Raw genomic sequence first — 22,610 nt, forward strand, 5'->3', positions numbered from 1 at the left:
ACCCGAGGAGAATGTTTGATTGGAGTGATTTGCCCTGAATCTAGGAACTGACAAAAGGTGTTTTTGTCTGAGATTAAATAGCTCCCTGGAAATGAGGAAGGGATTAATTATTCATAAAGCGAAATAGGGTTGACATTGGACTGCAGGTCCATTTTGACAGTTCAGGCAGAGTACCTGGAAAGCGTTGCCGTTGTACATTTTCAACACAGCAAAAGTAGCAACACATAAAGAAAAGTGCTCAGAAAATCAATGCACCACCTTGTAATGTTTATAGTAAATAAAACCCAATTATTTGTCTCCCAGTACTATCAATAATATTCATTTGACATTGTTATGTGACGATCCCTGCCTGTAACACATTTTTCGATCTGATGAGTTTTTGTGAAGCATTTCTGCTGTCATGACAACACCAGTTATATTTCTGTCCCTTTCACAAAGATCCAGAGCCACACTGTGTCTAATTTGTATCCATGCTGTCAGGAACTGATTTACACCTGTGATGCAAGCTAAATACAATTAGCTGAATTTGCTAGCTGTTAGGAAAGGTTGCATTTGTTATTCGCAGCAGGGCATTCAAGCTTAATTTGGGTGTCACAAGTGGCGTTTAGAGCTGCTGCAGCGTAGTGCACAAAGAATCTAAGCATGCTCCACAACAACCATCAAAAGAAACCGTGTTGACGTCATCAGTATCAGCATGTTATTCTTTTCTACATCATAATTACTCTTTCTCTTCCTCCAAGCCTCTTTCCATTTGATTGCTTCCTCTCCCACATTTTTGCAGAATGACAAATCATTCCAGTTTAAATGCTCGTCAGTTGAGTGCCTGGCCTGATGCTCTTACCTGGCCATAATTCTTAAACACAAAGGCCAATTCAGATCAAATTTAGAAATGTTGTACATGTCGCAAAACTTCACATGTATGTAAAATTTTGTACAATTCTACAGTAACAATATAATCAATTATTCCTGCAAATGTGTGTTTTGTTTTGTTTTTTAGGTAAATTAAATTTAGTACACAAGTACATCATGAGCTTGCACACAAGATATCGCCAACAGATAATGGTACAAAGAGCGCAGCCCTGTGGCCGCTAATAATGTGCCGCCATAATGTATTACGATAAATACATAGACATTAAGATCCATCCATGCTTGCAAAGAACTGACAGCTCAGTCCAGAGTGGCTTCAGTCTCACTACAAGCAGCTGTGGCCCAGTTCTTTTTCAATCAGGTTTTGGCCACGTCCATATGTGATGTCAAAATTGTATCCAGTCCTTGACCATGAAGCTGCTGATCTGTCAAATGTGAATTGATGTGTTATTTTTTTTCCACCACAGCTTCAGCACTGCCTACCAATGTATCTACTACTCTCCAGAGCACACAGCCAAAGCTCAGGAGGTACTCAGTACCGTGAGCCTCCTCCAGCCCCTCATCACAAGCTTAGCAGACCAGCTCCTCCAGGCTGCCCAGGAGCACTCATCCCCTGGACTGAGGGATGCACTCAAGAACCTTTCTGACAAGGTGAGGCAGCCCCCAAACCCTCCACCCACCCTCACTTCTCTCTGAACAGTCCCTTTATCCCTCTTGGCCCAAGATGCTGCAAAACATTGACCACCTCTTCTATTCTTTGAGTATATTACTAAACATGCCTCAGCCTGAAAAACCTTTTAGATTAATACCGTAGTTAACTACGGTGAAAAGTTTTTTTTAAGATCACATTCCTCTAAAAACAACCTCACTGTTTGCTCTGGTGTTTTGCTTCTGAGCCCATAACCAAAGGTTTTCTCATTAGAGTTGGAATCTGAAGTCTTTTCAGGCTAAACTGACTGCAACGATCTTAATATTTACCCTGTCCGAGGCGTTATCCTCTGAGAGTGACATTGTACCAGCCCTGGTAAATATTACTATGCTAGTTTCATCGCAAACAAAACTGCAAAATGTATGAATTCTCAAAATAAGTTCAAAACTTTAAATCAAGCAGTTGCTGCGACACAGTCACACACACACGCACACACCAAACAGACAACCTCAGGAAAAACCCATAACTCATCATAAAAATGCCAAACTAACAAAAGTGAATAGCAGCATGGAGGTTTATGGAGTTGGGGCGTTTTTATCAGTATAATTAATGAATTACATCTGGTGCTGTCAGATTGCAATCTGTTGTGGGAGAGATTGTTTTTGCCACAGTGGAATAGAGCCCAATCAGCCTGCTTAATTGGTACATTCGCTCTGTCACCACTTCCTCTCATCCTTGATTAGACACGCACACACTGGCCAAGTAAACCCCTGGCCTGGTCAGCACAAGCAGGACTGCTCTCTGATTAAAATCTCAAGCTGTGTTTGTGTGTATATGTGTGTGTGGTTGAGGGGAAGAGGAGGTGTGAAACTGTGGATGTGTGTTTGAAAGCTGAAGTGACATCACTCTCTTCAAGACCCAAATCAACCAACCGTCGCACGGTGTGTATCATTATTTCTTTCTTCACATATGGTCTTCCATCATGGAAAACAGCTTCTTTTGTACAGTCACAGATATGTACAGTACACACCTGTGCACACAGGAGTGAAGCCCTGTCAGTTTTATATAAACTGGCAAGTTTTCTGCTTCAGAATTTCATTTTGTTTACGACACAGTGTGATTGATCTAGAATAATGAAACCATAAGTATTTACACTGGTTCCCTATAAACCTCGCTATCACTACATCATTTAGTCTGCTAAATGGAAAGGAAGGTTACCTGCCAGTCCATTTCTATTTTAGACTGAATGGTAGAATAAACTCACACTTTGTCTGTTGACACTTTAAATACCCAAAAATCAATTTTTTTCTTCAAAAGGAATCATTTGACAATTTAAGGAATAAGCAAATCTTTCCTCATTGAGAATTAGGTTAGAAGTTAGATTCCACGCTCATACAGTGTCCATTAGATATAAAGCTACAGCTGGTTAGCCAATTTCAGACGTTGTGACTTAATTTCTTTGTTGTATTATCAAAGACCAATGTTCTCATGCAAATTAGTTTTTATTGTCACGTTAACTTTCAAGGCAGCAGTTCCCTTGACCAAAGACAATTTTCTGTTTATTTACTGGATAGACGTGAGAGTTCAGTCAATCTTCACATCAACCTCCTAACAAGATAGTTTTGCCAGATGTTCAATTATTTGTTTAACATTATGTAGAATATACCAGAGCAGTAAAGAATTAACGAGACATCAGATTCATAAAATAAAAAATGAATCTGCAACAACTTGAGAATTGATTCATTTTTTACTCAAATGCCAATATTCCTGGTCCCTCAAATGTGTTAAATCTTGTCTTCTTTTATTCACCAACTGTTTTTGTGATTAAGACTGTTGCTTGAATTGAATAAGCTATTGAAAACCTGGAAAACTGTAAACGACGAAGGAATTGGCAGATTATTTGATAATTAGATAATCATTAGTCACAGCCCACAACACCCTTCATCTTGAGGCATTTGACTGGACAGTGAATCCAATCCAGAATCTAAAATGGGACAAAAAGGGATGAAGGACCCACACACACACTCACACATATCATCAGACAGGTATTTGATATCCTTTGTACAGACTTATAAATAAAGTCAGATGCATTTGAGAATGCGTCTCTGCTGTGTGTGTGTGTGTGTGCGTGTGTGAAGAGTCTTCAATAAAGACAGTGAGTCACACCTTCAGAGACTCTGGGAAACATGAAACACCTGCAGAGAGAATCAGGGGGATGTAAGAACCTTTTTCATCAAGTACTCGCTGCCTCTGACTTTTTTCCCTGTTTAGTTCAGACCACCCAACTCAAGGCCTAATGTAATATTTCACTCCTGAAAACATTTCCTGGGCACATTTTGATTAGCCTTGGACACGGCAGATGCGCTGTTGCTTCTCTAAGGTGATGATTCTGTTGATGATGATGATAATAATTTCACTCTGATGATAATCACAGTGTAAAGCCAGTTGCAATGCATCTCCCCTCCCTCCAGCTGTGTCCAAGGATAAGTGATATGTCTGCACTGTGTAGCGGTTACCTGAGAAGAGCTGTGGGTTTGATCGTCTATGTGTGATTATGTTAAATTATACGGTGTATAGAGGTCATATACGCAGTAGTGAGTAAGTGTCCTCACAGCCAAGTGCTGTTGGAATCTGACCAGCTCTATCCATTCAGCCTGCCTTCACCTCCCAAGTGAAGTTACATTGAGTGAAAAAAGCTCTATTTTTAACTCAGCCAAAAATCCGCTCATCCTTCAGGGTAAAACCATTCGAAATCATTCGGGGTGAATAGATTCTAACAGTCTTCTTCTTCTTCTTCTTTAGATCAAACGCGAATTATTTTTTAGCAGTTGCAGTCCACAGAGGCATTTTCTGACTTGCAACTCTGCTCAGTAGAGATCATATCAGCAGATAGACTGAAGAAAGACTAGCAGCAGAATTTCTCCCTCAGGATTTTATGTGTTTCAGATCTCTAAAACAGGTAGGTGTGGATGAGTTACACTACGGAGTCGTTGTGGAGCAAAGTTGCTTTAGTTTAGCCTTAGTAAGAGAATAAAGGTGCAGTGCTTTTATCCTTTGCCTGAAGGGGTGCACCTCGGATACCACACTTTGAAGATAATATCCATATGGATCCTGCAGTACAGAGTATCATTAAAATGTTCTGCACCTAGCTGTAGTCCTGATCTTAGGGCCCTGACACATCAGGGCAATGGTCAGCCGTCGGTCAGTGCCAGGAACATCAGTGGCCCCAGCTTTTTGCAGGGCGATGCACCCTGCACCGTTAACACTTGTCATCCCCTTTTCAGGGCTTTTGGGCAGTTGAGAAGGTTGAATCTGCAGCTGAGCCCATCATTGTGAGAAATCGCACTGATTGGCTGTTCAGCATAGCAAACCTGTGCACAAGGAGAGTAATGGGACAAGAAAAGGAAATCCTTCTTGAGACTTTTCACCTTGGCTGCAGTATTAGACGTATTCTCGATTAGAAGTGGCTAAATTAGCAGGAGCTGTGTAAAAATGTTAGGCAAACGCCTGTTTAATCATAATGATCACAACAATGGTTTCTAAATCCATGATCCTGATTTCTTTTCATGCAGGCGCAGAATGTACAAGCTAGTTGGCTGCTGTCGTTGTGTTCGAGTGCAGCTTTGGGGCTGAGATGCAGAGCACATTGGATTCACAGCTGTTCTTCAATAATGCTTTGAGGGTACATGCCCTGGTGTCATTCTCAACCTTGTCCATTTGTTAGTTGGTTGGTTTGGCAGCAGGATTACACAATGAAAAAAATCCATCTTGTTTAGGTTGCAGGTATCTGTACGTGAGTACAATGGGGACTGTTGGGTCTCGGCAGTGGTATGTGCGCCACTTGGTAACATTCTAGTTATGAATACGATTGATTTTTTATGTTTTTTTTATTTTTTATCAAAATTTAATGTATGAGCACCGGCTCAGTCGAATACATGAGTTCTGTGGCTCTGTCGTTACGTGCAAATATGCTCCAGATTGTGTTAAACCCAGTGTGTGTCTTTGTTCACTCATCTCAGAAAAGATAATGAATAATACATGTTCTCATAGATTGCAAATTAACATTGAGGTCAGATAAGCAGAGTTCAATTTGAATATGAATTTACATTTTTGAAATCTCCGCTCCTGTTAAGTGTTTTGGTTTCTGTATGAAGTATGGCTCATTTTTTAGTCATTTGGACAATATTTATCTTTTAAAACGATGTTTGCTTTGTATTCATTTGTGTGCATTACAGAATAGTATTCCAGCAGAAATGCTTGTTCACAGGCAATTACACACAGTCTTATCCATAGATTTTAGCTCTCACATCACTGACTTACATTGACAGAACTCATTTGGATCCATGCAAGGCAATTAAAATGGATATGAATTAATTTCAATGGTGTTTTCAATGTAGTCATAATTTGCTTTTTCTACTCATACATTCATCAGATACACCATTTCTGTGGACATCGCAAGAGCAGAAAAGTTAAACCGGGCTCGGATGGAACAGTTGTGCATTCTTAGTAATTGAAACTGACTTGAATGCATCATACTGCAAGAGAAAACGCTGTGATAGATACACTGTTAATGTGAAAGATAGTCAAGGTAACAGACATGGCATGTCAGTTTTAGGAGCAACAGTTGAATAAGGAGAGATCACTCAGAAGTGTTTGACAAAAGATGGAGCTTTCCTAATGGATGTGAAGCAGCTTCAGCAAGCACTGGTTAAATATGAAGACAGGAGGTCATGACCCACACAAAAAAATACTGAACGGATTTCCATAAAACTTGGATGGAGACTGGATCTTGGCCCAGAATAGTAATGCACGGATCTTACATGGAAAAAATCAAGTGTATTTGGGTGGCCACTATCTATAAGAGAGGACTATCTTAGATCTAGTGAGCTGAAAATATTGTTTAGATTTAGTGATATGGGCTTATTAGGTTTAATATTGGATAAAGCTTGACTGAATTAATGGGGACTTAAGCAGGTTGAAAAATAAATGGTATAAATACACATAAAAAATCTGTTTAAAAAAAGAGTAGTGAAAAAAATCTACATATATGCGACTAGAAACACCAATTACTTCTTGGTTACTAAAAGACAACGTGGAGCCACAGAAACAATCATGATGTGACAACTATGTTGCAGATAGTTGGCTATTGAGCTATTATCCATGTAAACAGTGCTTGTGTAGGCGTAGTTTTGTAGTGATCGGAGTGTTACAATAACAGACTGAAAATGCTGCTGAATTAACACCGAACGTCACAGCATCACAGTGTGAACAATAACTTACTAATGTCAGAATTACAATGAATCCCTTTGCTTAGAGAAAAATTAACAACATGCTCAGAGACTGACAATCATTGGATAAACGGAACTGAATAAAACAACCATGAATCATCATGTCCTTTCTTTGTTCATCTTGATTGTCCCAGTTGGGCTCAAGAAACCTGAGCAGAAATGGACAAACCCTTCTGGTTGTGAGTCATGTGCTACATTTACATTTAGGGTCTTTAGCAGATGCTTTTGTCCAAAGTGACTTGCAGTAATTCATACATACATTCATACACTGATGGTGGAGGCTGCCGTGCAATGTGTCGACCAGCATCAGGAGCAGTTTGGGGTTCCGTATCTTGCCCAAGGACACTTTGACATGCAGACCAGGGGAATCGAACCAGTCAGTTGACAATAACAAGATGCTGGCTCATGTAAAAATATGCTACACAAATGATGTTTTTGAGTTTTTAGTTTATGCCTCTCAAAGCCTCTGTTGAGAAGTGAAAATCTATAAAACATTTACACAAGCAGCCTGTTGAAGTGGGTCAAGAGTCATCAGTGCGTCAGGTGTCACAAGCCAAGAACAGTCCAGAATCACCTCCTCACTTCCACACAAAGCCTCTGTGGTAAAAGACATCTACTGCACAGTTATCCGCTTCTTTGCGGACTAAGTCGTCTCTTCATCTTGTGGCTGCCTCAACAAGCTCACTATTCAGTCCACATCGTAGAGCGGGAGACGGGTGCTTGTTTGACAAATACATGTATAGAATGACCTTGCAGGCTTCTTTTCACGGAGGGCTTGGCTCGTGTTTTGTTTGCCATGGTAATAAAATTGCTTATTGCAGTGCTAACTCAATTACTCTCGAGAGCCCTTATCATTACTTACGCGGTGGCGGCAGCGAGCGCGAGGCTGCTCGGTGCCGGGATCATCATCAACTTACAGTAGCTGGTGAATTTGAGATCAAAAGAGGTGTACTCCTCGGAGAAGCAGGCTGGAGGAGGAGTAATTGAATTGTTTGTTGTTTGTCGCTGTTTTTGTTGCTCACCGGCTGTGCTGCGGTAATGGAGAGCAGCTACTTTATGGTGAAGGAGTGTGTTCATTTTCTCTGTTTCTTCTCACTTCCTCTGTAAATACTTACCCGCTTCTCAAGCTCACTACCACCGGTATTTTCTTCTACCCACTCACTCCGCCAATGTGACAATCTCTCTCTATCCCTCTCACTTACTGTGTCTCTTTTACTTTTTCGCCGCTTACATTTTCATTTGTTTTGCCATCCCACAATAACTCTCGGTGTCTCTCTTTTTTCCCATTCACTCTTTGCTACAGACAGAACAATTTGTTCACACACTTAAGGATGAATTGGTCAAGAGTGCACTGCTAGCACTACACGCAGCGCGGCCCGGGTACGTTTCCAAGAACCAGAAGCAGACCCCAGTGCAGGGAGGTCAGCATCAAGGTCACATCCATCAGGGCAGCGACCAAAATCAGAGCCCAGTCCAGGGACTTCCAGGCCACAGTCCAGCCACGTCGGTCACTGAGACCACAGCCGTGTGTAACAATGTGGACGGGTCACAGACCACAACCAGAGGAGATGGTGGGCCGAAGCACCAAGACTCTATTCCGCACCATAAAGAGTACGACGAGGAGGAATGGGTAAGTAGTACAGCTTTTCTAAGTCATTAATAAGACTTTCAAATCTCTCAATTTATCTATTTTTAGTTCAACATGACAAACTGGTATTTTTACTGATGGTCCTCAGAATAGAGCACACACAAGGAGATAAATTATTATTGTATTCCAGATAATAATTACTTGCTAAATTAGACTGCAGACCAAAAAAAATCTCTTTGCTTCTGATGACAGCTTTTCTCAGGACTTCCAACATTTCACCATGACAAACTGACTGCAGATGATTATTTTGTATCTTTGCACTGAATCTAAGCCATGATGGGTTTTTTCCATTGAAGTGTGTGCGAATGTTCGTTGGTGTGTTTGCCACAATGACAGCAGGAGTTTATCATGATTTCTGCACACCAGTGACTAATTATCTCTCTAAATATTCCTCACCATTATAACATGTTCACGCCAAGCAGCAAAGACCAAAATACACCCCGCCACTTACTGTACACACACGATTGGATTGTCAGTTTTGGACAGACACAAAAAAGTGAAAGCACCTATTCGTCGGCTAACAGTTAGAATTCAGGATAAGAAAAGCAAAGCTGGAAACAATCCAAATGCTTTGAAAGTAATCTCAGAATATCCAGAAAGCAATTTCCTTTTGACCTTTTGGACTTAAAGCCGGTTCAGACTGTGAAGGGAAACACCTTTTTGTTCTATTTTCTGGACACAAGGGAGTTATTTTTATGGCTTGGGCTGCTTCTCTTTCGGTTTTTATTAGACATTTTGGTTTCCCTTTGTTTCACTGTCTGAAACACAGTGACAAAGAGCGAGATCCAATGAGAGAGGCTGATCTGACGGCTGATTGTGTGTTGGTCTCCTTTAGGACAGGGTGTGGGCCAACGTGGCCAAATGTCTCAACTGTGTAATTGCCATGGTGGATAAACTCCAGGAGGAAGACAACAGCAAGCCGGAGCCTGTCCCCGAGCAGCAGCAGCTAGCGGATGTTATCACCTCACACAACCCTGGTAAATGACTGTTTTTGTGAAGCCCGATCATCTCTGTTAAATGTGGGTTTGTTTATGCAGTAAATGGATGTGATTTGGCACATTGGTAGTTAACTGACCATTACAGTGAAGCCTGTTATATTATTACACTTGTTGTCTGATGTTGGCTGGTTGAAATCTGCAATGTCCAGCCGCTGGACAAAAACATTGCACACCTGATTATAGCCCAACAAAATGAAGGTTATGTTTTACTATAATGGACGTCCATCCTCCCCTTCACTTTCAGTTCCATAAATCAGCTCTTTAACGTGCTGTTATTGTTTTTGTTTTTTCCTCACCCTAGGAATTTCAGTCTTACTTGCAGTTTCTGGTCTTTATAAAGAGAAAAGACAAGGTACTAGTACCTGTCCATCAATGATACTATTGACCAATTTATCCAACCTGTTCAGAAGTATTATAGTGAATTTAATTTGCTATTTAAGATTAAATAAGATGGATATAAATAATTCAAACATTCTCTTCTGATCACTTCAAAGAGTAATAAACTGACAAGCCAGACTAGTTAAGTCAAATGTCTTCTAGTCAAGCTACCTATTTCCTGTTGAATCAAGGTGGAAGTCAAAACAGTGACTTGAGTCAATTTGTGTCAAAATAACAATGTCTACATCACTCGCAAGTCATTGTCGAACTGTGCACTGGAACCAAGGATGAGTAATGACAACAGTGGTGACCACTATGGACAAGATAGACGCTGCTTTATCATACACAGCATGTATTATCAGTACCAGCTAACATTTAGTATGTTTTTACATCGCTCTTGAAAACCTGGCAGAACCAGTATGTTGGCATGGCTATGAATCAAAGTCCACCTCGAAATTTTGAAATTTTCAGGTTCCCCCTGGTTAGAGTGGAGGCAGACTGAAGATGGAAACACAGTGTGTCGAGTGAACAACTGAGTCTGAAATCAGGCAAAGCCTAATGCTTATGTGGAATCATCAAATACACTTAATTTTTCGTACTCTATGAAAAGATCCGTCCTAGATATACCTTGCACCCTTTGTACTTACCTGCAGAGTAATCTCAAAATCTCTCTGGAATAAAACATCCTACAACTGCACCAACGGGCGGGACAGCACAGTGCTTATTGTAGATTTGATTGTTGTAGTTGTAGCTTTCTGCATGATTAGTGCCACAATTGGAATTAAATGTCTTCATATTTGGTAATTAAAGCTATTAATTAAAGTCTTTGATATGCAGACGACCTGCTGTGTGTAAAAATGCTTCGTCCTGTGAGGATTTAGACTTCAACTGTTTCATCTCATTTATCTATCAAAGTCAAAAAAAGAGTTTATAATTGATCACTGTTTATCGAACACATTTCTTCTCACTTAAGAGAATCTTGTTTCTCCTCAGTTCAACACAAACTTCAAGTATAAGTGACTCCATGTGTTGCATAATGCCGAATTAGCTATCCTTCATTATCACTGGCAACATATTGCGATAGTATTGTGACATATCTGAGAGTTCCCTCTCTGTTCCACAAAACAGCAGCTTATTTTAGCTTAATAAGCTTTGGCTTTGTGGCTAAGAAATTATATAAGTAATTTAAATCAAATATAATTTCACTGTGAGGGAAATTATACTGAGCAGTCAGTGTTTATCAGTGTTTCTGTAGCGTCAGTTGAAAGCAGTGAGACGAGACTCTGGTCCAACTTAGCGGCTCCCTGCTGTTTAAGCATTAGCAAAAGAGAAACTTAAATTGTTGCCAGAGAAGTGGATGAAAGCAATATTTGATATGCAGAGCCATTCACTGTTGACCACAAGCTGCCCAGTTTCCTCTTACGTCCAATGAAATCCTGCCTCAAGCTTGTGTCCAGACAAGTGCCCAGCCTGCTGCAACTGCCAACTGGCACACAGAGCAGCAGCATTATTCTGACCGAGCGACAGGGAGAGGCTCTGCATGTGTGTTTAGGTGTGTGTGTGTGTGTGTGTGTGTGTGTGTGTGTGTGTGTGTGTGTGTGTGTGTGTGTGTGTGTGTGTGTGTGTGTAGTCACAGTCAAATGCACACTCAGGCATCTGTGTCTGTGCCCGAGTGTTGCTGCATTTGTAACATTATGTGTCCGCATGTGCAAGTATGTCTGCATGTGTGTGTGTCTGTCTGTCCAACTGAGCTGGCAGGTAAGAACAAGACCATCCGCTCAGTGTTGAGTCTAAAAGATAAGCTCAGTCCCCCCCAAGCACCTTTATTAAGACGCTGAACAGGCTCAGAGCAAGTGGTCATCTGCTTGTCTAAATACAAACACGGATGGAATAATGAGAGAGGCTTTATCTCCTTGCGTAGACCGTTGAAGCCCGGGCTTTTGATGACAAGGCGTTGTGGGGGTTTGGATGTTTGGACAGGTGGGCTGGCGAAGAGATGACAGCTGGAGTTCTGTTTCCTCCTTCTCTGTGCAGAGGCGGTATTTGCAGAACGAGATAAGACATGATTTCTCTGACAAGGCAAGGGCAATGCTGATGTGCTATACATTCTTGGTCGTACCCAACTGTGCTTGTGTGTTTGAGCGTGCATATCCTTACTTTTCTCCTCAAGAACTTTTCAGCGCGTTGAGGCTGAACAGAATACATGGTGAAAAACTCATTTTTGGACTTTACCTAATCAACACTGCCCCCTGCTGGCTAGCGAGGAGCTCATCAGAAACACTGGTTTTGGATGGAGGAAAAGCATAAGGCACCATGAAATCAGGATACAGCTGTGTTCTTATTCCTACAGGCTGTTTCTAGGCAGGTTTTGATTATGCAGAGTGATGAAACAAAGTATGCTCAAAGAAGCCAGTGCACATACTGAATCTGCTTGATCTCTGAATGTGCTGTGGCCATACACCTTTATTGTCTCACAATGGAATACACAAGGGCAACAAAGCAGCTAAACACAGCTGCAAAAGTTGATAAAGCTTTGATGTATGATATAAAATCAATGGACAATTAATCTAATGTACAGTGCACAGTGTATATCAGAGATTCCTAACCAGGAGCTGATGTATCCTCTTAGGGCATAAATGGAAAGCTCAACTAATTAACCAAACTAACTCAACCACCTTGATTTAATTACAAGATAAATCCATTTCCAGGCTTCAACATGAATTTAGATTTTTTTTTTCTCACTTGCCAAGTCAAGAAATCTCCTTGCCTGAAGTCAAGTTTTACTTAACCCTGAACAAATTGTGTATTAGTGGTTATCAAACAACAACAAAGGCAGAAGTTAATTGACTTGTTTAATCCTAACTGCCTTACTCTCCAACTGAGAAGTACATAGTTGGACTTTTGCCCACATCCTCTTAAATGCCACTCAACTGATCCAATTTTTTTAGTATAACGGAAATGTTTTTACCTGCTGCTGTTTCACTGCGAGTGTTTGAACAACAACAACATGACTGTTTTCTTGCTTCTGGGCAGTACTTATTGTTAGGCCCTGATTTATTTGAGTCAAATGGGACAGTTAACAAATACGATTACAGCTTGATATGATGCCGATCCACCAGAAAAAAAAAACCAGATAGCTGCTCGTCAACCAGAGCTGGTAATAACACATCAGTACCAAGTGTTTCTACTGAGTGAGTGATTTTTAGTTAACAAGAGATTACAGAAGTTGGAATAGCGGGTTAAATTAAATGTGTTAAAGGTTGTCTAAATTGCTAGTATTTGTCATAGCTTGCCAAAACCTTACAAATGGTGCAATGCCACTGCCAAATGGAGCACAGTCATCAACTTTCACTTCTGAGTAATCTCACTCTGTTATGTTCCTGTTTCACAAGGAATTATACAACAGCAAGGAAGTAGATAAGTGTTAGAAGTGGGGTTTTTAATGACCTACAGTTAAGTGGGAGGTATTTATTGGGCATTTGGGCAGGACGGGTTCCTAATAGGGCTGCAAATTGAATGAATAAAAGTCAAATGTGTGACAAAGCAGCATTAAAACACATTCATGACCCCAACAAATGTCACATCGTCCTGGTTTTGATATTTGGTAGTGAAAATTAAAATGTCGATGCAAAAATGATCTTTCCCACTAATCATGAATCTTATTTCCAAATCTGTGAAGGTAATTGTGATGTGATGTTTTGTCTTTCTTTCTTCCTTTTTCTTTTTTTTTTAACAATACTGTGCAGGCCAGGTTCCCATTTGTTTCTTTTTTTCTTTCTTTTTTGGTGCACTCAGTTCGGTATTTTCCTGACCTTGAAATTTTCTTTGTCTTACTGTGTGGTATTTTGATGAGCACACAGTGCACAGGTGGGAGGTTCATTCAAATTAGACAGCGTGAAACAAGGCGAGTTGTGGGTATGTTGGTCAACTTTTTGTTTTGCATACAACATGTCAGAACCACGTCTGTTTCTGAGCAGAAGTCTTGCCACAGTCAATGCATCGACTTCTCACTAAACCAAACCTTTTGCACAAATGGCCCACAATATCAAAATAATGCTGACAATGTTAACAAACTATCTTCATTCAACAATCACCATCCAGCAAATGGGTTTAATCGGCTTTAAAAAATGTAACATTAGATGTGGTTTAAGCCGCAACTCCATTAAAAAAAAAATCTGCATTTGGATGATTCTTATGCTATCTGATGTTCACAGCTGTGTGATACGGAATGAAAATCTTCTCCTTCAGTTCATTAAATCCCTGCAGCCATCTGAAGGCAGCAGGACAGATGAGTTGATAAATCTGCAGCCCGCCGATGTGACAAATGTCGAGACAGAGTGCGATGCTATTACACAGTGCAGCACTGTTACACACGGCCGTTCACAGTGTTTGCCTTCATTTAATTACATGCGAACAACATCAGGCCACTACAAAACAACCACGCACACCTGTATACACATCAGATCAGTCAGTTATAATGATATATTATGTGGGTTTTTTTCAGCTCATTGATTATGTAAATCATTGTCTCCCTTCCAAGACAAGCATAATGTTGATGTTTTATTCTTGATAATCATTATGCTGCAAATGCTTATGTGTCACATCACTTATGATACGATGTTATCAATTTAGGACCTAATGTGTAGAATTCTGACAGAAACAATGCTAGATTATTGCGATCATGTAAACTGTGGCTTCAACAAACTCATTTTTTTTTATTATTTATTTGTTTTGTAATGTTAGTAAGTGACTGTTGACAAATCCACACCGTCTGCCTTTGGCTGCAGATTTGTGGTGCTTTGTGTTAACATTGTGCCACGAAGACAATAATATGATTTCCTGTAGGAGAGATATTACTATCATACTTCACCGATAAGTACAACCCTTTCAAAGCTATGAGACCACTGATGTGATTTGTTTGGATTGAATTTGTTGTTGTTATTTATAATTATGGCCGCACCCTCTGATCTATATTTCTAGTTCCCTCAGTTGTTCCCACTTTGCACTGCTGCACGACTGAAATGAAATATATCTTAATAGGTCCAAGGTGTTGCCCTTGAGACAACAGCAGCACTCAAAGTAAAAAAAAAAAGTGCATTTACTGCATCAAAGGTGTAAAAGTGATATCATGCACTGACCAAACATTTGCCAATTATTGGTGTGCCAAACAATGAAAGAAAAAATGTGGCCACATCCCGACAATAAAACTTGATGACCCATGCTCTCCATGCAGTTTGTTTTCGGTTCTGTTTTCAAATGTTCTTTCCTGTAAACCCTCTTCATTTTCAAGAGAGCATGAATGGCTGAACCGGTTTTCGGCACCCGGATAAACACTGTATTTCTTTTGGCTGAGAACACAAGCGTAAAGGAAGTTGTTTTTTTTTAATCTGCAAGCACATCATATCTATCATTCCATCTGTCTCAACACCTCCACTCCTCTTTGACCCCACTCCAATCTTCCTCTGCAGGCGACTGGAGAGAGCAGCTGCGTCCGCCAGTGACCAGGTTAAAGGAGTGTGTGATGGAGGTGGTGGAGAAGGCCAAGAGAGCCATGACCTTTGTGCTCCTGCAGGAGGCAGCCTGCAGCATACCACAGGGCTTCTTCCTCCAGCAAAGGCGAGACGTGGTCTTCAGTCAGGCAGTAGGTGGCCACACTGAGTTTCTAAACACTTTTTAGAAATCCTCTTGTCTTGCTGTAGAAGTCTACTTGTCAGAGTTAAGCTGAGGTTGAAGTTGTTGTCCTTTGTTCTTGTATTGAGAGTACAAAAATGTTAGAATGTAAATGCATCTATCTTCACAATCCAATCACAGGTTTCTCTTTGTAAGTATGAATCACTTGAACCACTTGTTTTAAAGTGTAGCCAGCTGAGCTGTAAAGCACTGTGTTATCTCAATAGTGTGTTCTTTGTGGCTCAAAGTGCAAAGCAATCAGTGATGTACAAACTCCAATGGCATTTAGACTTTTTCCCACACATCAGTAGATATTCATTTACAATTGAACTCATAAGACCTTTTGAAGTATTTTTCTTTGGTAGGACTGTAGATTCACCAGATTGTGTCTAGATTATTATCTGATGTGTGTGAGCCAGAGAATAGGTAGCAAATACTACACTGATTACTTCACTAAACTCAAAACAAACAGCTACCAAAGCTTTGACAACATTCCTCATGAGTGGAGAATTACAACTCAAACGTCACAGAATGATTTACATGCATATAGTTTGTGGCTGCTTAGCTGTTTTTGCCAATGACAATTTACAGGAGATGTGGTTCGTGTGTGTGTGTGTGTGTGTGTGTGTGTGTGTGTGTGTGTGTGTGTGTGTGTGTGTGTGTGTGTGTGTGTGTGTGTGTGTGTGTGTGTGTGTGTGTTTGTTTGTTTGTTTAACAGCTGGCAGCCTTAGCCTGTGGGTTTGTCATGAGGCTATATGCAGGAATGCAAGACAAAGGCTTCCTGAGGCAGCTCCACCTGGTTGGCCTGGTGGCCCAGTTTGAGAGCCTGCTCAGCACCTACAGTGAGTAAATGTGTAAGAATAAAATCACAGCTGGCAACCTCAAAACCTCTAGCAGGCACAGCTGTCAGCTTTATGTGTTTTCAAGGAAGGAAAAAAGACTAATATAGTGCTTTGGTTTAGGTGAGCCTGGCTAATGTGATGAATGATTTTGAGGCTGTAATAAATCACAGTAGCAGCAAGGTGAAGAGTCACTGCAATTGCATAACAACTTTATTACAGCACTTATTAGGTTTTATACAACATGTTCCGGGAGTAGGCTGACTTGAAACTAAATTAAGGGGAAGGCCCTTGAAAAATACGAGCACACCTTTACTAGTAACCCGTAACACATAATCACAGCCCTCATCATGCTGGTCTGCTAAAGTTCAAGATCATTCATCATCCAGAACACGAGTTGACTCAAATTGTGAAATGTCAGAGGGTCACTCTGACATGTTCAAATCTTCTTAACCACGCTCACCATGTTTTGAGTAGCTATGTCGATGTGTGATGAGCAAGAACCAAATCTCTGCTAATCTGGTTGAATCAAACTGTTTAAGGTGAAGAGATTGGGATGCTGGAGGACATGGAGGTTGGAATCTCAGACCTTCAGAGAGTCGTGTTCCAGATCACAGAGGCCAAGACAGATGACCTCAGTGACCTCCAGCCTTTAGTGTGTGGCCGAAGGTAAAAGACATTATCTCCTTCCCTGTCTGTTTTTTTTTTTGCTTACACATGTTCAGTTAGTCTGCGTGATAATTGCTATATCCTAAAGACAAAGCACATGAATACTCCAACCTATGAACACACACAAAAAAAATTGCCATTAAAGGTTGTAAGATATTGCATCAGTAATGCGCTACAGCGATGTATCACTTTTATCAGTAAAGAAAATAACATCAGCACATTACTAAACAGATTTGGGTGACATTATTACATTAACTATGTCAGGAAAAGCATTACCACCCGACCTGCTTATTAGCAATGTCATATACAGCATCAAATATGTCATATACAAGTTTTTATCATTCAGTGTCTTTTAAGAGACTTTGTAATATAAATCTGTCATGATAAATCCAGTGCTGATTGTCCACACTGTGATTATTGATCTATTTTCCATGTCGAAAACAGTTATTGTTTTTGTTAGCAGAGCCTTGAGGGCTCTGGGCTATACAATATCACCTACCACTGGATTTGTAATGAACTGCAATAAACCTGAGCTTTGGATTGCATGGATTCGCATATAGTCTTCCTATAGAGCCTCTGACTGTAATTATTACAGGCACAGGTGATTTATTGGTCTCTTGGGTGGTATTTCCTAACAACAGTGGGTGTGTTTCTGCAGACACTGAAATTAAAGCAAAGTCTGGTACTGAGGGCTGTTATGGTGTGCAATGTTTGGGCCAAACAAAGTCCCAAGGGAGCTGCAAAACTGACAAATGAGTGTGATGGTGCACTGCGCTGCCCAGCTGTACTGTGCTGACAGTCACAAGGAAGTAGCTCTGACTTCTAAGTGTTGGTGAACTTTAATCCACGTGTTTAAAATCATTTGTTCAGGAAGTCTCATACCACAGCAGTTTGTAGAGTCTGCGTCATGATCACTTACACCCTCCCCCTCCCTGCAATCATAAATCAGGAATTCACTTCTAGGACGTTTGCCACAACAAGGTCAAGACTTTATTTGAGCTTGGTCAGGTGCGCATTATGCCAAATGTGATAAGATGATACACTCGTCTTGATCCACCCTTCCCCCTCCGTGGCAATCTGTATTGCACACTTATGATCTCTCTTCCTTATGTACATATACACACATCTTTCTATCTTCTTACAGCTTGCTCAGGCCTGTCTTAAGTGCCGAACTGTATCATCACCCAAATATATCAAATTCCGCAGCATTGCAAAACGTATCGAATACCAGTTAAATCATCTTTTCTCTTTTACCTTTCATTTCTCTTTCTCTCTCCCCGCATTCAGAGACCACTTCACTGTTGAAGTGCCATTACCACGACTGGTTTTTCAGACCTTGCCAGAGGAGATCAGGGGGGGCAAACCTCTACGAGTATTCCCGGTGCTGTTTAACGTTGGCATCAATGAGCAGCAAACTATAGCTGAGAGGTACTGTAGCCACTCTGAAGTACTTCATCATCTGTTGCGCTTAAGGACAAGCAGTCTTTTTCTGTGAGATTGTTAACCAAGACCTGTGTGGTCTCAAAGTAATCAAGATCACATAGAGCTCTTGATTCATGCATGGCATATTCTGAATTCCAAAATTCTTATAATATGCATCTATATCTAGAAAATTGATCAAAATAATCGTTCTGTACAGTGCGTGTTCAGAACTCCACTGGCATTCAACTTATTTTGTAACTACATTGCATTTAATCAGTGTTAATTGGTTGAAAATGTTTCAGGTTTTCTCTTAAAGCAATAAAAAAATCCTCCTGAAGGAGCTATTTTCAGTTTTATCACATTGCTTTTAACCAAATGCAGCATTCACAGCTCCTCGTTGCAATGATAGACTCCTGCGTGTCGTTGATGCGGCACCATAACTGCCTTCATTCTCTGTGTGTTCCTCTCAGGTTTGGAGATATCTCTCTACAAGAAAGAATAAACCAGAGGAACTTTGAGATGTTAGAGGCCTATTACAAATCATTAAGTGAAAAGGTGCCACTAGAATGTAAGTGCACAATATCTTCATTTATTTTACCAACAGCAAATAGTCTTTATCTTTGCAAGTCTTTCCTGTCGCAGAAAAGCAGCTCACATGCGCAGTCACGAAGACGTGTAGAAAGCAGGATTTGTACGTGATTGTTCATTTGTTTTTGTATGCACTGATATCTTATGAAGTTTACCACATCAAGACAGTGCGAGATGTGAGTTGTTTTGTCTGCTTGCGCACATTAATCTAACAGCATCTGAACGACGCTTTGAGTAGCAGCCTGATGTCATAAGCTTTTATCTGTATCAGAACAAAACAGGAAACAGAACCACTTACTGGCAATGTGTTTTGTGGTCCCTATTAACAGGTCTACCATGTTTTCAGACACAGACTGACATAAAGGAATTACTTGAAACCCTGGGCCAGAATGTAGTTACAAAGAAGAAGAAGAATGTGGAGATACTATGGATTGCTGGAACGGTGAGCAGCAGTGTTGTAACATGTAAATCTGTTCTTGTCAACGAATAAATGAACTTTCTCCTGCAGTCTAGTATTACATTTGTGGCATGTTGATATTTGATGCGCTTTAATGACTGTGACGAGCCAAACACACCATAACTTCCTGAGCATGATGATGGATTGACTCTGGAATATCATCCTGTGTAAACACGGAAATACTGTCAGCTTAGCTAAATTTCAGCATCTGTCCGTGAACTAGTATACATGTTCTCACAGTGCTTGTGACAGAATCCACTGCAAGAATCTGTTAAAGCAAGGTGAGTCTACAGACGTGCTCATGGTGTGGCTCTGTCAAGTTACCATGCTCACATTTGCTCATAAGCACTAAACACAAAGTCTAGCAGAGGCTTATGGGAATGTCATTACTTTTGCAAGTATTTGGTGTAGGTACTGAACAGATAAAACGTTTTGAGCTGATGACCAAAGTTATTGTAATTAATTTTCCAGGGATCATGAATGTCTCTGCAAAGATTTTTGGCAATCCAATAGTTGTTGAGTTAAAGAAAAAAAATAAATAAATTGGTCAAACTTGCACATCAGAAAACATGTATAATTGGTATCCATGTATGTAAAAGTTTTTTTTTCTCTTCCTGTAATAAGATGTGTAATTTTAAAGGGTAATTATGGTATTTTTAAACATGGGTCCTACTTTTACACATTTGGTGTCTAAGTGATTTATATAAATATTGTATTTTGTAATCGGTGCTGTAGATTGCATCAGACGGCGGCCGCAGAATGGGCTGCAATGACAACAAAGTAATTCTCCGGTGCAACTGTGCCCGTTTAAGGACGTCCACTAAAAGTGCTTTTTAGTTTTTGCCCCTGACAACATTATGGAAAGGATCCCTACAGAGACAGACCCTGTTGTGAAAGCGTAAGATCCAAATCCACCAAACTCCACTGACAAAAAAAATAATTCTACCTTGCAGAAAAAAGGAGTTTCTGGTTTACTGCTGCCTTCATCAGTTAGTTTGTTTGTGTTATTGTGTGACTGGTGTTCTAAGGGTTGAGTCAAAGCTGAATCAATGACAAATCTTTTTGTACCTTTTAATCATTTTGACCCCAAAATATGTCATGTCATGTCATGTCATGTCACGACATTGTCCATAACCGCTTGTCCCTTTTGATGGGGTTGCGGGGTGTTGCTGCTGGAGCCAATCCCAGCCTTGTCTCAGGGCAAGGGCAGGGTACTCAATGGACAAGTCGCCAGCTCATCGCAGGGCCCTCACTGATGAGCAATGTGGGGTTCAGTAGCTCGCTCAAGGACACTTCGGCATGATGCTCAGCTTCGACATGGAGCCGGGATTTGAACCAGCGACCTTCCGATCACTAGTCAACCTGCTCTACCCACTGAGCTTCAGCCGCCCCACTCCAAAATACGTAAAAAATAAATAAATAAAATAGGGCCCTTGTATAAAAATACCAGAATTACCCTTTAAGTCCTTGTCAGATCAAAATACACAAAGTCACTTTCACTGTCAAAAAAGGGATCAGGTTGTGTTAATGATGCATGGAAACACTGCATTTGTTCACATTCTTCCAGATCTGCCGCAGGTTAAATGGCATCAGGTTTACCAGCTGTAAAAGTGCCAAAGACCGGACATCCATGTCTGTCACATTAGAGCAGTGTGCCCTCCTACGCGATGAACACCAGCTCAGCAAGGATTTCTTCATCCGTGCTCTGGACTGTATGCGGAGGTAAGACTGTAATAAAACACTACATAAAACTTATTAAACTTATGGGTGAAAGTTATTATTCCAACCAATACTAAACAATTATCATTTAAGAAGTAAGTCGTCCAGACAACATTAAGATATTAGCCTTGTTTCCATCAACATACTGTTATGAACAAATGTTTTTTGCCTTTTTTTAAAAGAAAGAGTAGTGAACATTTAATTCACATGATCGATCAGATGTTCGCTCATCGCTCCACACAGATCTTATGTAACCTGCGACACACTGGTACATGAAACAGAAAAGACAATTTTCATATCTCTCTTTCAAGGCATTCACCTTGTTTCCCACGTATCTCAATCAAGCAACTCTGAAGATAATCACACATCTGCAATGGATGGAAACAAGCATTCGATCGTGTTTTCTTTGTGCAATTTTCTTTAAATTCGGTGAACATTTTGTTATACATTTGGATGGAAACCTGGCTATTTTTATTCAACATTGATTAAGTAGTATGTGGCCCTGCAGATTGTTTTGGTTTTAATTGCTCAAGATCTGTCTCATTCTGCCACCACCCCAAATACAATGGGTGCTCAAAACAATTAAATAGATTTAGAAATGTAAGCCTTTCCAGTGGCAAAAGGCCTAGTTAATCTGGATAATCCACAGACCTCAGTCTGAACCTTTTAAAATGGAACTACTTGATGAGAAAAATAACTTGTTACTATTAAAGCGATTGACAATAAAATCTATGGATTTTCCAGAGTAACAAGCCATACAAAGAGACACCATTCGTTGTCAGTGTATTTGACTCTCAGCGAGTCTTCAGGAGGGAGATCTCTGAGCTGAGCTCTTGAAACCGAAACAATCCACATGTCTAGATACAACTGGAGGACACTGAGAGAGAAATGAGTGAAATCACCCTTTAATCAATAAGATAATGATAAGAATGATCACCAGTGTTATTAAAAATGTCTGGCAAGAGTAATAACTTACGCCCACAGCACGTCATGTGAGCAAAAGCCCCCATTCATCACACACATTATGTTCACTGTGTCTGCACTTTATCCCTGTTAGACGTGCCAGTATAAACATCATCATGTGTTCCCTCCTCCATCACCACCTTCCCTCACACACTCAGAGACAGCCACGCATGTTCCTATCAGTGCTGCAGGGATGCTGCTGCCTTTAGTGTTTGTGTTTGTGTTTGCCGGCAGGGTAAACATCTACATCTGCATCTGTCTAGATCTGATAAGTTCGATTTTCAAGAAGTGCATATCTGAAGTGCCTGTGGTAATGACCTGTAGAGGCCAGCTGATGGCAGCTGCGTTAGATGAATGGCCACGACTCAGTCACTCAATATATTCTACAACTAATCATGGTCAAATACAGTGTATACGCTAGACTTGGTAATTTAGTAAATTTAGTCATACTTTTA

The 22,610-nt window shown here is 40.5% G+C and overlaps 1 protein-coding gene across 10 annotated transcripts in view; it reads left to right on the top strand.

Moving 5' to 3' along the window:
• inpp4b (inositol polyphosphate-4-phosphatase type II B) overlaps positions 1 to 22,610 on the top strand; it is a 243,448-nt gene that overhangs the window by 203,070 nt on the left and 17,768 nt on the right. For all 10 annotated transcript variants that reach the window (XR_005075785.1, XM_037102442.1, XM_037102456.1 and 7 more), the window contains 10 exons: positions 1,335 to 1,518; positions 8,108 to 8,434; positions 9,288 to 9,429; positions 15,297 to 15,469; positions 16,217 to 16,340; positions 16,880 to 17,006; positions 18,294 to 18,434; positions 18,899 to 18,996; positions 19,346 to 19,458; positions 21,041 to 21,195. Coding sequence is in view for 9 of the 10 variants with exons in the window: in XM_037102442.1 (XP_036958337.1) it covers positions 1,335 to 1,518; positions 8,108 to 8,434; positions 9,288 to 9,429; positions 15,297 to 15,469; positions 16,217 to 16,340; positions 16,880 to 17,006; positions 18,294 to 18,434; positions 18,899 to 18,996; positions 19,346 to 19,458; positions 21,041 to 21,195 (1,584 nt within the window). In the remaining variant the exon portion in view is untranslated. The remainder of the gene's footprint in view (positions 1 to 1,334; positions 1,519 to 8,107; positions 8,435 to 9,287; positions 9,430 to 15,296; positions 15,470 to 16,216; positions 16,341 to 16,879; positions 17,007 to 18,293; positions 18,435 to 18,898; positions 18,997 to 19,345; positions 19,459 to 21,040; positions 21,196 to 22,610) is intronic.

Source organism: Acanthopagrus latus, chromosome 1 (genome assembly GCF_904848185.1).
Source record: "Acanthopagrus latus isolate v.2019 chromosome 1, fAcaLat1.1, whole genome shotgun sequence".
Classification (NCBI taxonomy): domain Eukaryota; kingdom Metazoa; phylum Chordata; class Actinopteri; order Spariformes; family Sparidae; genus Acanthopagrus; species Acanthopagrus latus.